Source organism: Pipistrellus kuhlii, unplaced genomic scaffold (assembly GCF_014108245.1).
Source record: "Pipistrellus kuhlii isolate mPipKuh1 unplaced genomic scaffold, mPipKuh1.p scaffold_m20_p_24, whole genome shotgun sequence".
NCBI lineage: Eukaryota > Metazoa > Chordata > Mammalia > Chiroptera > Vespertilionidae > Pipistrellus > Pipistrellus kuhlii.
Window position 1 is genome coordinate 5,678,551 of NW_023425523.1, and position 15,291 is coordinate 5,693,841.

General features: G+C 51.2%; 1 protein-coding gene across 4 annotated transcripts in view; it reads left to right on the top strand.

Moving 5' to 3' along the window:
• The window catches only part of VAV3 (vav guanine nucleotide exchange factor 3), a 157,380-nt gene that overhangs the window by 134,903 nt on the left and 7,186 nt on the right, over window positions 1–15,291 (top strand). The window contains exons 25-28 of one of the 4 annotated variants that reach the window (XM_036452654.2): window positions 1,190–1,319; window positions 3,028–3,111; window positions 5,507–5,658; window positions 6,266–6,323. In XM_036452654.2, coding sequence (XP_036308547.1) covers window positions 1,190–1,319; window positions 3,028–3,111; window positions 5,507–5,658; window positions 6,266–6,307 — 408 coding nt within the window. In that variant the 3' untranslated portion in view covers window positions 6,308–6,323. Of the gene's footprint in view, window positions 1–554; window positions 1,128–1,189; window positions 1,320–3,027; window positions 3,112–5,506; window positions 5,659–6,265; window positions 6,642–15,291 lie in introns of those variants that run through there. The other 3 variants (XM_036452653.2, XM_036452655.2, XM_036452656.2) reach the window with 3 other exon arrangements.

Genomic DNA, 15,291 nt, shown 5'->3' on the forward strand with positions numbered 1-15,291 from the left:
CCTTCAAGGGTGAGAACCCCTAGAGGGCAGGGCCCGATCTCCATAATCTTTGTGACCCGGAAACTCTCCCCTCGGTGATTTTCCACAGGTCCTCGGAGTTAGGTGATAAATGATTCATAGAGCCTTGACCATTCTCCTTTTCTTCTTCCGGGTGATTTTTGGCCCTATTGACTTGTTTCGGGAACTTGGAACATAACCTACAGAATGGAGATACCGAGTTGACATCAGTGTGGTTTATAGAAGCCATGAGTAGGTTCTACACTGGTTTTCACCTACTGCGCTGCAGTCAAAGCAACAAATAATTGAGTTAAAAGGGATGTTGCTTTTATTTTCATTCCAGCTATTTGTAAGAAATGTTATAGCTCCGGTAGTCATCTGATCATCATATGCATTTTCCCATTATGAATTCATTACTATTTAATTTCTGTTTAAAGGCGGGGAGGATTTGGATATTTGTGTAGAATCCATGCAACCAGCATCTCGTAAGAAATTTCCTGAACTTCCAGTGCGAAAGTAGACGGGAGGTTATTACATTGGGCTTGGGTGTATATGAGGCCAATGAGTATTAGAGAAGATCGGAGGAGCCACGTCAGTGACCTGTATAAGTGCCAGAGGCCACACAGAGCTGAGACATGGGCATCTGTGGACACTTCATCATTTAACACATGCAACGCCATGCAGCACCCATGGCTTATCAGCACTGGCTCATCGTGGAGAAGTACATTGACAACCAAGTTTGCTCTTCGTGACGTCGGAAGGAAATGCAGGAAACTAGAAATTGCTCTGTATTCAGCAAGCAGCTGCTCCCTTTGTTTTTGTTTAGAAAAGCAAGTATCTCATAAATAGGAGCAATAATTGCTGTTCTGAGATTGACGTTCAGTTTGGTTTCTTTTCATGGAGTGCGGTCTCTCCTTAGTCTGACAGAAGACTCACAGGATGCGCTCCATCCATGAGTGACAATAGGGACAACTGCAATTACAAGGGGCAGAGAAACCAAGACAGTCCCTGAGCAGGTGTACCGTACAGGCAGATGGCAGGGAGTGACTGTTATTTATTGTCCCATAGGCTTATGGGAAATTGCATATCGAATGGCCCATCCTCATTCACGTATATGTGAAGGAGAACTGTGTATGCGTTTGAGAACTGGCCGGGCCTTCTTAACCATGACCTTCATTCTCTTTGCCCTCAGGAGCTGGTGGAGTATTACAAGCACCACTCCCTGAAGGAAGGCTTCCGGAGCCTGGATACCACCCTCCAGTTCCCATACAAGGAGCCGGAGCCTGTGGCTGGGCAGAGGGGCAGCCGGGTGGGCAGCAGCTGTGAGTACCGCCCTCCAATGGGTGGGGGCACAAGGACGTCCAGCTTCTTTCTCCTAGAGTCTGAGCTATAAAGCAGTTCACATGCTAATGCCTTTAGCCAGGGGGCGTTCCAGCTCAGCAGTCAGACGGCCCAGCAGGTTTATTAAGACGTTTCCACATACGGTTCTTTGTGCCAAGTTAAAAATCATGTTTGCATTCAGAGCTCCACAGAAAATGTAAAGGGTATGTTAATATGGAATTTTTGTACTTTTCAATGACTTTTACATCAGCCAAACTTTTTTTAATCCCTCAATAGAGAATATGTTTATTAATTAATTTATTTTTTTAGAGAGGGCGGAATGGGGGGAGAGAAAAGCAGGGAGAGAAAGAGAGAGAAACATCCATCGGCTGCCTCCCATAAATGCCTCAAGCTGGAATCGAACTTTCAACCTGGGTGGGTGCCGTGACCAGGAATGGAACCTGTGTCCCTTCAGGGTACAGGATGATGCTCCAACCAACTGAGCCACATGGGCCAGGGCAGCCAACCTCTTTTCATTTTACTCGTGTCTGCGGTCACAGTGCCATTTGGGTAGCAGTATTGAAGCAAGGCGCATGCCCAGCTCTCGCACATCCTGGGATCCTGTTTAAAGATGACTTCCGGGTCATGTTTCCTCTGTGGCCAGGACTGCTGAAAGCCACTGTCTTTTGGGTCAAGCACAGGTCATCAGAGATTAGCACTCAGACTGAAAGCAGGCTCTGGTTGGATGTGAGCTCAAGGCCGACACTTTGTCTCATCACCGCTTGGTCACGTGGTCTTCCTGCAGGTAGACAGAGCTGGGAGAGAGACCATCGTGATGGAAAACGTGAGGAGTAAAGCGTGATCCCATTCTCTTAGTTTGATATCTTAAAAATAAAACAAACAAAAAAAATTACAACAACCATAAAACTATTTTGAAGGCTAACTGAGTGCAATTTTATCACTCCCAGAATGTTATCCTAAGCAAAACTGGAATTTCCAGAGGTATTTCAAAAAGGAGTTTGCATCTGTGTAATAGAACTTCACCTCTCCCTCTCCCACCCCCAAAAGCAGAACCTGAAGGAGACATAGGTTACGTCAGGGCTCTGACAGCGTCTGCACAATGTCACATGCATCCGTAAGCAACCGCTGAAGTGATCTGTCACACCCACCAATAGGCTTGGTGTTTATCTGGATAACTTAACAGCTATTCTCTTTGGAAGGATTTCTGACAGATGGCCAGCCAAGGTAGTCACAGCACACTCGGAATTGCAACTTCACACACCCATTAGAAGTTATCTTTCTATTTTTCAGCCCAATGTTACCCAGGTATCTTAGATTCTCAGAGAGGTGGAGGAGTTTTGTATTTTTCTCTCAGGTGACCAGAAGGAAGCGAATTAGTACTTCATTCAGTAGGAATGCACCATGGTCTATCCTCCAAGACCATTGGATTGTTCTCATGTCACAGGATTATAATCTTCACGTAAATCTGTGACTCTGCCCCAATGCTTTGTTTATTTGTTTATTTGAATTTTTATTGTTGTTGTTAATCCTCACCCAAGGATATTTTCCCATTGATTTTTAGAGAAAGTGGAAGGGAGAGGGAGAAACAGAGAGAAACGTTACAGGCAACGGGGTGGTTGTGTCGAGATGTATTTTTTTCCTTTGCCGACACCTAAATGTTCTTTTTGCTTTTCTCTCTCTCTCTCTCAGCCCCCTCTCTGCTCTGTGGGTTTTCTCTTGTCCCTCCTCCAGACTTCAGCTTTGTCCCCCCTTCCTCCACTCCTTTCTGGTCAGGTACTGCTCCACTGCTCGTCCGTATCGTTTCCATTTGCTTCTGTTTGCAAAGAAGACAGTTTGCCTTCTCCGTGTGGCTGCTCATGTAGATGCATCTCCTCCCCCACAGCCCAGGTCACATCCGCACCCACACTCCCTCCCCTCTGTCGCAGTCACTGCTCACCATGGCCTTCACTCTTCTGGTGCGCACATGTGTGTGTGAGCCTGTGTGTGTGTGTGTGTATGTATGCCTGTGTTCCTGTGTGGCATTCCACTCCTTCGGTGCATGTGTGTGTGTGTGTGTGTGTGTGTGGCATTCCACTCTTCCGGTGCGTGCGTGTGTATCTGTGTGTGTGTGTTCGTGTTCACAAGCCCCCGTTCTGGTTCTGTATTTCAGCAAGACAGTTTTGATTCAACTTGTCGGAAGAGGTGAGGGAGGGATGAGAACCGAGAGTATAAAGGAGGGCGTGGAATACCCTGTAACACTGTCAGTTTCCTGAAGGGTGGACATTTTAGTTGAGAAAAGCCAGCGTTCAGGAAATAAATAGAACATACGTCCTAACAGGGTCTCCAAATGTAAGAGTGAAATTCAGCATGATGGCTCCAGGGAGGTCATGCCCATCGTTTCATTTCTGGGTATTTTTGTCTCGGTTTCTATCATTAGCCAGAGAATTGATTTGGTTATTTATGGGGCATTGAGGAGAGTACATTATGGCTAGAAAAAGGACCTTTCCTTACAGATTTTAAAAAATAAAATTCTAAGTCCCAGCAGAACCATTTAGAAGGAGGAGGGCCTCAGAAGTCAGCCATCTAGCACACACCTCTCATCTCACAGGCGGGAAAAATGTGGCCTCCGGAACCTCAGAGACCCAGGCCAGGCCTCCCGGCTCAGCCGATAATGGGCTTTTCCCGCCACGGGTATTTTTATGTGTGCCCATCGAGGCAAGGCGTGCCCTGTAACTCAATCGGAAAACGATTCAAGTGAGTTTTGTCCGAACAGTAAAATAAAATGACCCGTTTTCACTCCCTTTACACTTCTGAAGTCTGCAGCATTGCCATTTGTTTATCGTATGATTGACAGCTGGAGGCTAAAAACATTTCTGTCATTGCAAAGCCACGCGTACTGGGCCAGAGAGCCCGTGTCCACATGTGTGCGCAGGCTCTGCTGGCAGCACAGGTCGCCATGGTGGCTGCTGGGCTCTGCGCACTGTTGCCAACACGGATGGTGTTTCCTGTTTGTTTCTTTTTATTCTACTTTAGTTCCTTCCATCCCAGGTGAGTGATTCTCAGAATCACTGAACGTATAATTGAAACACTTTATAACCCCAAAGAGCAACAGGTAGGGAAGTGACTATATCAGCGTGTTATGCAGCACTCGCTGCAAGCAGCTGGAATGCGTTTTCCTTTCAAGGCAGGTTTGGGCAGGCAGTAAGGGAGCTCCTGATCAAACAACCCGTTAGTGTCAACCATTCCAACAATCTGAATATAGGAGATGAACACGATGAGATAGTCTTTAAAAGAAGTATGTTTTTATTGATTTTTTAGAGAGAGAGAGAGAGGAAAGGAGAGGGAACGAGAGAGAGAGAAACAGCAATAATGAGAGAGACTCCTTGATCGGCTGCCTCCTGCATGCTCCTCATGGGGGATCGAGCTCACAACTGGGCATGTGCCCTGAACAGGAATCGAACCGTGACCTCCTGGTTCATAGGTGGACACTCAAGCACTGAGCCACACCGACCTAACTGACACCATTTTTAATGACATACTTCAGTGAAGGTTTTCTGTGGGGCAGGATTCGTTGGAAATAAAAGATGAACTATGTTTGTGAAAACCTGATTGAAGCTTCTTCACATACGTGAGATGACATATAAAACAATAACTGAGTTTAGCCCCAAATACGTCTAGCAATAACAACAAAGAGGCCGGCTGGGGGAGGAAGTGCCATTTAACTGGAAGCGATGGACTGAAGAATTTCTGAGCAAAAACAAACTGGTGGTTTTGAGTCTTAGTCCTAAAAGGTTCCAGCTAAAATGGAAAGCTTTCTGCCTGCAGGTTCTAGTTAGAAGCAGAGTATGTGGCATCTGTAGGAAGTGTGTGCTAGTACTTTCTCTTTTGATAGGAACCTTTAAAAAAAAAAAACAAAAAAAAGACATGATACAAAAACATAAAAAACGAGTGCCTGTTTTGTCGTTTTGAAGAATATGAGGACAGAACTGTGGCCTTTAGACGTTAGGATGTGACCTTGACCCCCGATTGCCCCGAAAGCCATCCTGCTGCTCGCCCCGAGGCTGCCTGCCATTGTCGCTAGTCCATCTGAAGTCACACCTCCGCATGTGACAGCATCACCGACGCTCCCCCGCTTGGCCCCTCGGGTCCTCGCACCGCACGTCAGTGGCTCCCCGTCCTGTCTCCGCAGTGCTGAGCCCCAAGGTGCTGGGCATCGCCGTGGCGCGCTACGACTTCTGCGCGAGAGACATGCGCGAGCTGTCCCTGCTGAAGGGGGACGTGGTGAAGATCTACACCAAGATGAGCGGCAACGGCTGGTGGCGAGGAGAAGCCAACGGCAAGGTGAGCTCGCCCGCTCATGTGCTCTGCCCGTGAACGAAGGTCATGGCTGCTGTAGACCATCTCGAGCTGCTGGGGAGCAGCCCTCCAACCGGCAGCCCTCATCTCCCCAGACTCTGGCTCCAGGCCCTGCTGGTGTTTCTTACCCACAGTGGGCCCGCAAGGAGCATGCACCGAGGGAATGTGGTGGGGGCATAAGCCAAGGTCACCTGCACAAGGGTGTGGCTTCTCATTGGGAAGAGGGTTGAGCATTTCAGCATTAGTCCCTTGGCCTCAGAGCAGAAACCTGATGTGCAGACACACTGTCTCTCTGGGCTGCTAATCTCAGTTGGGAGGAAAGGGACCTAGGACCTCTGTCTTCTTACCCCGCTGATTCTGTGACAGAAAGAGGAATCATTCCATGCTAGAGCCACCCTTCCTTTGCATATTCATTTGTGTGCCAGCCAATGGGAACGCTGTCCCGCTCCAGGAGCCCATACTCCCGCCTTACTCACCTGCACTGGGTCTGTCACTCCAGCTCAATGGGGTGTTGGGGAACCCACATGCTGGATGGACCCCTCGAGGGGCAGGTGTGAAGTCACGTGGCTCAGTGGTTGCTTCTCTCCTGTAGGTGGGCTGGTTCCCGTCCACGTACGTGGAGATGGATGAGTAGGTGCCAGACCAGCAACGTCAGGCTGGACACTTCGAGACAGGACAGACGAAGCCTTCACAGCACTGCGAGTGAACCGATGTGTTTGAAAAGCTGCATTTCCAGCTATTTCACGCCCTCCCTCCTGAGTCTTAATCCTGAGGTCTGAAAAGGCCGGTGCTGACGAACAGCTGGGCAAAGGACAGCGACCAGTGGGTCATCGCCGAGGGCCAGGGCAAAGCCCGAGCTTGCTTTTCTCCCCCAGAGAGCCCGGCAAACACATGGTTCATCTTTCTACTTCCTTCATCCAGTCCGACCCCATGATGCCGCCAAAAGAAAACGCTTCCCGCTGGTTTCTTCTCACGTGCCATTCGCCAGAATCTTTCATGGTCCAAAGTTCTATGTTGCCCTTCCCAGCACAGAGCCCATGAGAGCTCTGCTGTCCGGCAGCTGATGGAGGGTCCAGTATGAGTCCTCGTCTTAAAGGGCCTCGCAGGGGGCTCGGGGCGAGCACTCTTATTCAGCTCCTCCTCTGTTGCTCTGGTCACAGTGGTGAGTCACTGTATACAGAGAAAGAAAGCACATAAAAGCAAGCATCTCCCTGTGAGACCCTCCGCCCCAGTGACCTCCTAGGGTTGTTGTGGAGATGTGGTCTCTTGCTTGGTAAAGCCACCTAGGCTGGTAGGGGACAGGCAGTCGTAAGGGACCTGAGTGAGGACGTATTGTTTACAGAAGCAGATTAAGGGCTATCAAGTCATTTGACAGGAACAACAACTATAACACGGGCCTTTTTTTCCTCCTCTACCCCCCCTTTTCCCCCCCTCCCCCCAAAAAAGACCTAGGTAGGACAGTCGCCAATTTCCCTCCTTCCCTGGAGCATTGACAGCAGCACAAGCACAAACCAGGCTGTGTAGGGTTTTGGAAGGAAAGCACAGCGGGGTCCTGCCTGCATTTCTGGGACCGGAGGGTCACTAGGCATTTCCGGGCTTCCTTAGCGTGGCCCCCAGTTTCTTACTGAGGGTCCCCCCCCACCCCATCAGCAGCCCCTTTTTGGGGGGTGTGACCCAGCGGGAAGAGCAGTTTCTGCAGCGGATTGATTTGACCAAACCTTTGCTTTTCTGGGACACGTTCCCTCTGCGATGCACAGGGGCCCGGCCAGGACGCCCGCTGAAGACACTAACGGCCCTCTCCCGACGGACCGGTCTCTCTGCAGCACGAAGGGACGTCCACGCGAGACCAGGGAGCGTACTGGGTTTGAAGCAAACCCAACCTGAGACGCATTAGCTCCGTGGTCGGCAAACTGCGGCTCGCGAGCCACAGGCGGCTCTTTGGCCCCTGGAGTGCGGCTCTTCCACAAAATACCATGGCCTGGGCGAGTCTATTTTGAAGAAGTGGCGTTAGGAGAAGTTTAAGTTTAAAAAAGTTGGCTCTCCAAAGAAATTTCAATCGTTGTACTGTTGATATTTGGCTCTGTGGACTAATGAGTTTGCCGACCACTGTCTTAGCTTAAGAAGCCAGGCTGGACGAGCTCAGTTGGAGGTTGTGGGTCATGTCTGACGTGAGGGAGGTGCCACCTGCTTGCTCCCCACCCCTCCTGAGTTCCAGAACCTAATGTTCAGTGACCGCCTCCCCCTGTAGCGACCCCCGGGGCTAGGCCTTCTCAGATAGGATAGATCGGGACCTTTACCTCAGAATTATGTAAACTGTGATTGTGTTTTTAGAGAAATTACTATTTGCGAAAACCAGTTCAAGTTGTGTGTGCGTGTGCGCGCGCGTGTGTATGTATGTGTCAGTGATCATGGAAACTAATTTTATGAGATGTCTGTACAGTAGAGGTGTACCCTCACGGTGTGTCCCCATCTTCCCTGCAGCTGTGAGTCAGAGAAGGTGTCACCTGTCGCTGTGACCACAGAAGCAGCAGCGTCACACATGCTGACATGCTCCTGGGCGGGGGTAGGAGCGGGTGTGTTTCCTGTGTTGTTACTTCAGCCACTCGACGGCCTTCCTCACCTGGGATGGTGGTCTTTCTATTGCATTTCACGGATCTGGGGGCGGTTCCTCGCAGAGGCGGCCGGAGCCCTTTTTCATGTTGTCACCCAGGCATCTTTGTCTCCGTGTGACCTCCGTATGGACACGGATTTGTTCAATGCCGCGGGTCTGTGTAGATTTCTAATGCCAAAGACAGAAGTCAGTGTTTTCCACGTACTTTGTCTTGCCTGTATGCGGCCTTGTGTAACGGTGGGTTAAAGTGCTATCTCATTTTGTAGTATTTTGTAAATATGTCAATACAATAAATAGTTACTACATGCAATAAATGGGTGTCTCGAGAGCTGAAGAGTCTTTCTGCTGAATGATTCTCTAATTCCAACATACAACAGCCCCACTTCTCCATGGGGGGATACATCTCAAGACCCCCAGCCCCAATATGTATTACCATTTCTTCCATACATACATTCCTATGATAAAGTTTAATGTGTGAATTAGGCACAGCAAGAGAAGGGCACTAACAATTAATAGTAAAACGGGACAATTAAAATGATATACCAAGGTAAACGTGACGTGACCGCAGCCTCATTGTGTGAAATCAGGGCGACTTGAACACCAGCTTTGTGATACTGTGGCAGGTGGTCTGGTCACCCCGGTGGCCGCTGGGAGATGGAGTGTTGACCGTGGGTGACACTGGGCAAAGGTCAGACAAGCAGAGCAGTGTGGGGTTCCCTCATGCTACACGGAATGGCGTGCACCCTAAAACCTATGAATTGATGACTTCTAGGCTTTTCCATCTATTTGCATACCTTGGGTGACTATGGGTGACTGCTGCCATGGAAAGCCGGGGGCTGTGGAATGCCAGCCTCATCGTGAACATGGAGTAGAAGCCCTGATTTTGACCAGGGAGCTCCTGGTTTGGGGCTGTCCCATTGCACTCTCCCTGTGTTTGTCCAGACTCCCTCTCTGTAAAGGTGCAGCCATATTGGATTAGGGTCCCATCCTTCTGCAGTATGATGGCATCTTAATGAGATCCACTTGCCACAACCCTATTTCCAAACACAATCACATTTTGAGGGACTGGCGGTAAGGATTTCAACTTTTGAATTTTAGGGGGACACACAACCTCTAACAGCTCTCTCCCTTATACTCTCAGATTATGAGAGAGCTTTTATAAAACACAACAGCTTCAGCAGAGTGGCTCAGTGGTTGAGCATTGCACCATGCACCAGAAGGTCACCGGTTTGATTCTCATGGCGTGTTCAGGCTGCGAGCTCAATCCCCATCAGGGGCTGTGCAGAAGGCAGCTGATTGATGCTTCTCTCTCATCATCGATGTTTCTATCTCTCCTCCCTCCTTCTTCCTTCATTTTCTGAAATCAATAAAAATATATCTAAACAAGCAAAAGCCCACCAAGGCCAGCAGAGTTGGGGCGCAGCGTGGGAAGAGAGATGCTTGCAAGGGAGAGGCTGAGCCACAGGTCTCCACAGACGTGCCCCGGGGTCTGTCCGCCTCGGGTGTGGGTCAAGGTCAGACTTCGGTAGAAAGGAAAGGAGTTGCCAACTGAAGCACTGCTCTTCTCCGCTGCATTTCTCAGCCCCCCCCGGGCTGTCAGCCCCATGTGAACTCCCCCCACCCCCTGCCCCCAGGCTTTTCTCACTGTGGGTGTCGGGATCACACATCTTCTCACCCGGAGAGCGAAGTGCTTAACCACCTTCCTGGGATGAGCTCATTAGGAACGAGCAACCTACTTACATGAATTAATGAAACGCTCCTGGGTTCTGTGCATCATACGGCGGAGGGAGGAGACTCGGGAAGAGGAGCGGTGCCCTTAGCATTTGTCACACTTGCTAGTGAGGTGTTCTTGCCTGGGTGGTTTCCATTTGTGGTGTGGGGATGCCACGAGTCTACCTTAGTTCAAGAGAAGTGGTTTTCTTGACCTTTATTCAGCCTGTCTTGTCTACGCATGTGACTCGGGTCATTTTGCATTTTTTCTATTGCAATAGGATAATTGGACATAATCCTATTTTTAAGTCTTACCACAAAGATGACACTGGGTAGACATGTTTGTGTGTGTGTGTGTGTGTGTGTGTGTGTGTGTTTGTGGGGGGGGGGTTATATGAAGGCAAGTGGAGGATCCACCCTAAATTAACAACCCCGGGTGCCAAGTTCAAAGCCATTGAACAGAAAGGCCCAAGCAAACATCTGATGTAACTCTCCCGGGACTTCTCAGCACAACCCCAAAGACAATTAAAATGGTGCAAGCAGCCAAACTTAAACTTGTAATCACATAGCAAGTTATTTTTAAGACAATTAGCAGCTTCAAAGTCCTTGCGATGCTAAAGCTCTTACGTTTTTTTCCCCGGGACCATTTTGCAGCACAGCCAGTGGGCCTGTGGAAAGAGCCCAGAAGTTGGAATAAGTCAGAGCAGATGCCGGTCTTGGCTGCTTCCATTTAGAAGCCAGGAGACTCTGAGGGGCCCCTCTGGTCTCCCCGAAGCTCAGTTTCCTCATAGGGAGGACGAAGGCATCAAAGTCCATCCCTTCTGGGCCTACTTCCGTTTGTCCTATTCTCTCGATCTGCATCAAGACACTAGTTGGCTAAGTATGTAGCTGGCAGATTGAGTTTGTAGACAGCACAGATAGAGAACTGAGGCTCAAGAAAAATTGGGGTGCACCCGTCTCTCCTTAACGTCTCCCCTCCCTCTGCCTGACTCCCAAGTCAGCTCATTGCACCTGGGCGAGAGCCCCGCCTGGCACCCCTGCCCCCAGGTTTGCTCCCGGCCACATTGTGATCCTGTCATTCCCCAGAATTCTGCAACAGCTTCTGTTGGTTCAGTGCGTGGATGGAGGGCTGACCCACAGGCTCGGGTGCTGGAGACACGTGGTGGACATGGCAGTTTCCTGCCCTGACAGAGCCTGCTTCACAGAGGGAGACAGGCAATATGTGATGCACATGGCAGGATACACGCAGGAAGTGAGAAGTGCACTGAGGGAAGTGAGAGCGAAGGAAGGAGACAGCGAGAGGACGGTGCTAGTTTAGACACCGTAGCCATGGCAGGCCTCTGTGGGGACTATTTGCACAGGGACAGGGGGAAGGGTGGGAAGCAATCATGTAACTAGTCATGTGACTAGTCACAAGACCTGCTGGTGGGGGGGAAGGGCTTGTGCAGAATCCCAGGGTGGGTGAGCTTGGCTTGGCTCTTTTGAGCATCAGCATGTGGGCCTGTGTTTGCAGAACAGAGCGAACAAGGCAACGGCTGGCAGCTGAGGAGGGAGAGAGCTAATTTTGGGATCAGAGCATGTAGGTCCTTGCAGGTAATGGCAAGGACCTTAGGTTTTATTTTTAGAAAAAACACTGGAGAGTTTTGAGCAGGGAAGTGACATCTCCAGACTGGCGTTTCCAAAGACTCATGTTGGCTTGTTGGTGGAGAGTCCCTGACGGAGGAGGAGACGGAGGCAGAGAAACTGGAAACGCACGGTGCGTGGTGCAGGCGAGGCGTGGAGGCGGCCCGCACTGCGATGCCATCACGGGGAGGGGTGGAAAGCACTGGGGTTCGGGGTGCATTCTGAAGTAGCTTGGCCTTGCTTATGGCTTGGGCTCACGTGCCTGCTCACCTTCCTGCTGGACCACAAGAGGGAGACACTGAGCATCATCTGTGCGGGAGGGAGGGATGGAGGACTGAGGCTCCTCTGTGATGTGTGACACCCTCGCTGCGAGACCAGAAAGCCAGGTGCGTGGCCACCATCTCGGGTGAGAAAAAAGGCGGGCTCGGCCCTCGGCACTGTCCGCAGGCTGCTTGGTGCTTCTGTTTTGTTTGTTTATTTGTTCATCCTCACCCGAGGATATTTCCCATTGATTTTTATTTTTAAAATATATTTTATTGATTTTTCACAGAGAGGAAGGGAGAGGGAGAGAGAGTTAGAAACATTGATGAGGATGAGAGAGAAACATCGATCAGCTGCCTCCTGCACCCCCCCATCCCCCCGTCCACTGGAGATGTGCCCTTGACCGGAATCGAACCTGGACCCTCTATCCACTGAGCAACACTGTCCAGGGCTGCTTCATGGTTCTTGCTATCTCTGTGTTTGTGTGTTTGTTTGTTTGTTTGTGTTTTCCCCTGTAATTTTCCATTCCTTTTGAGCTTTAGCTTTTTGGACCAGCGCGATGCTGAGCTCCTCGGACACAGTCATTCACCGGGACAAGCGGCGGCGGCAGCCCTGGGTCTCTGGGGACCCGGCGAGAATTCGGCCGGGCGCTGTCCGGAGCGGCTCCTCTGGGTGGCATGACGGCCCATTATGTCCGCGTAATGACGGCGACATGGTCATCGGCCGGGCAATTACACAGCGCTCCCGTTTTACGGCCTCTCGTAATGTCCCCCGTAACCCGCGGAGTAAATATTATCGCTGCTCGTTTACAGACGGAGAAGCCGAGGTTCAGGGGGGTTAACGATGCATTAAAGGACGCCCAGCTGCTCCGGCCGGCCCTTCCGCCTCGTGGCTCATCCTGCTCCCACCTCCCAGTGGTTTCCAGGGTCTTCCCTCCCCGGCCTGGGGTCTGGGAGACGTCCCCAGGGCCTGGGTGCTAGCCCCGTGGAGCTCACCCCCTCCCCGAGGCTGTCAGGCCCCCGTTTTCTTTTCTGTTCTACATGGACAGGATCCCTGCTCTGTGGCCTTGAACGAGCTGTGTCTAGGGCCCCACTGCCAAGGCCACGAGGCACCCCTCTCCACCGCGGGCGTGGGAATGACACCTCTACCCGTCCCCCGTGTAGTCCTCGGGGATTCTCGGCTCTCTGTTCCAACGATGCCAGCCTGACATTCCCTCTCCCAGGCAGCTGGCCGCAGGCACTCGGCCACGTCCAGAGAGCCAAGCGCCGAGCCGGTGGGTCTTCGCAGGAGGCGTGTCCGGCTGACACAGAGCCAGATGTGGTGCAGCTGGGACCGAGGTCCCGTCCATTCCCGCCCACCGTCCGCCCACCTCCGGAACATCCAGAGAAAAGGCCGGTTTCCCTTTTAACGCGATGAACTGATTGCACATCACACTTCCCCTGAGCAGGTTTGTATTTGCTGTCACTGTAACTAGGCCACACCAGCATCCAGGGAAGCCACAGGTGCTGGGGACAGAGGTTGGGTCTCAGAGACTGTCATGTGCTTGGTGGCCACCAGGTGTCAGCAAACCTGGCTCCAGGAGGCAGGTGCACCCAGGTGGCTGGGCTAGGAAAATGCCATTGATGAGTTCATTAGCAGATTCAAACCCTTCCAGCGAGCTTGTTAGAGGAGGGCTGGGGGAGGCTGTGAGGGGTGCCATCCTGTTAGCCTGCTGATGGAGGTGCCGGGCACTGGGGGTTGCAAATCAGATTAAGATGAGCCAATATTGATCGTCCATGCGGGTGCGATTAAGTCCTGAATAATTAAAGGCCGCCGTGTTTCCCAGCTCTGGCTCCATCCAGTGTGCGTGTGTTACCATCAGCAACGGGCGCTACACTGACAGAATCCCCAGAGGGACCGTGACGGAGAGAAGAAACAGGGTCGGGTAGGGAGGCCGTCTCCTCTGGGAAAACCCGAGGAGATCAAGGAATGGGTCTCGGCCCCGAGCCTGTAATTGTGACTCACGTCCTCACTAGAAATACGTTGCATTAGAGAAAGCCGTGTGTCTGAATGTGAGCACCCAGCTAATGCAGATTTGCTTACTCAACGCTGGATCTGAAGGATCAGTCGTCATTAGCAGCGAATCTGACCCTCCACCCTTACTGTTCTCTTGGTCTCCTGATGGCTTTCTTGGGATGGGACAGAAGCAAGCATCTGTAGGTGACTTTGTCCTTGTGTGGACATCACAGAACATACCTACCCAACCTACAAGGTATAGCCTGCCACTCCCAGGCCCTAGGCAGACAGATGTTCCAACAAAACCTTATTTGCAACAACAGGCAACAAGCTGGGTTTTGGCCCATGGGTCACATGTGGAAACCCCTTTCACATCCCGCGTGGTTCAGGGTTTCGGTTCAGGGTTCAGGTTCTGGAGAAGGCCGCACACAAATGAAAAGAGACTAGAAAAGCACTAACTTGGGAAATGGGGGCCAGGCGGAAGCCCAAGAGAGGACTGCTCCTCGCTCTGGCTTCTCCATCCCTTTTATTAAGATTATAGGATACACCCATGTCCCTCAGGCAGGAAATTCCAATATTGACCAATCCTAAGACTAACAGGTGGAGGCTGCTTCAACTACCAATGTCTCAACCAAGCAATGAGTGATTGGCCCTGACCTTTCAGAGCAATTAAGGTAGACCAGCCTCCCAGATTCCCCGTCCACACCTCTCTGCTAGTGAAAGCAGGATGGCGTCCGGCAGTCGCAGCTGGCTTGCACCCCTCCCTGCCTATCTTTGTCCACGAAATCTTTCTCCAAAGAGGAGTTGGTACTGTTGATGATTTTCCTACTAAATCTCGTGATGTTCAAGTTTGCCCGCCCTGAGTTTGCATCCCCCAGGCAAATCTAATTGGAATTTGGGATGTTTCTCAAGCTACAAGTCACAGGGCACCTCTTGGTTTGTTGCCAGGGGGGCCTGTCGCTCAGCTACGTGGAATTCCATGAGCGGTGTGTCCTCAGAAGCCAATCTTATTTCTCCCCCAATTCCGGAGCGGCAGCTCCGTCTGTATCCCTTCTCAACCCCCTTTTACAGGAGAGCGATCCAAGGTAAGTGACGCTGGCCAGCGGGACAGCGGAGATTGGAGGGCCACTGACCTGGGCTGATTCTAGCTCTCTCAGTGCACAGTGTGGGCAGGGAAGAAGTGGGAAGTGGTTTCAGCTCCGTGTCAGGACCACTGGGACACCGTGTGGCAATGTGGGTGTGGTGGAGAATGATCAGGATTCGGGGGCGACACAAACAACCCAAAACGGAACTCGAAGCCCAAGGTCGCTGCCCAACAACACTCTTCATGTGAGCAGCGAGCATGACCTTGTGGGGCAGGGAGAGGCGCTGATTTAGTCCCGGTGTGGAAGCTGAGTCTGTGTGGCTGAGTCTCCACG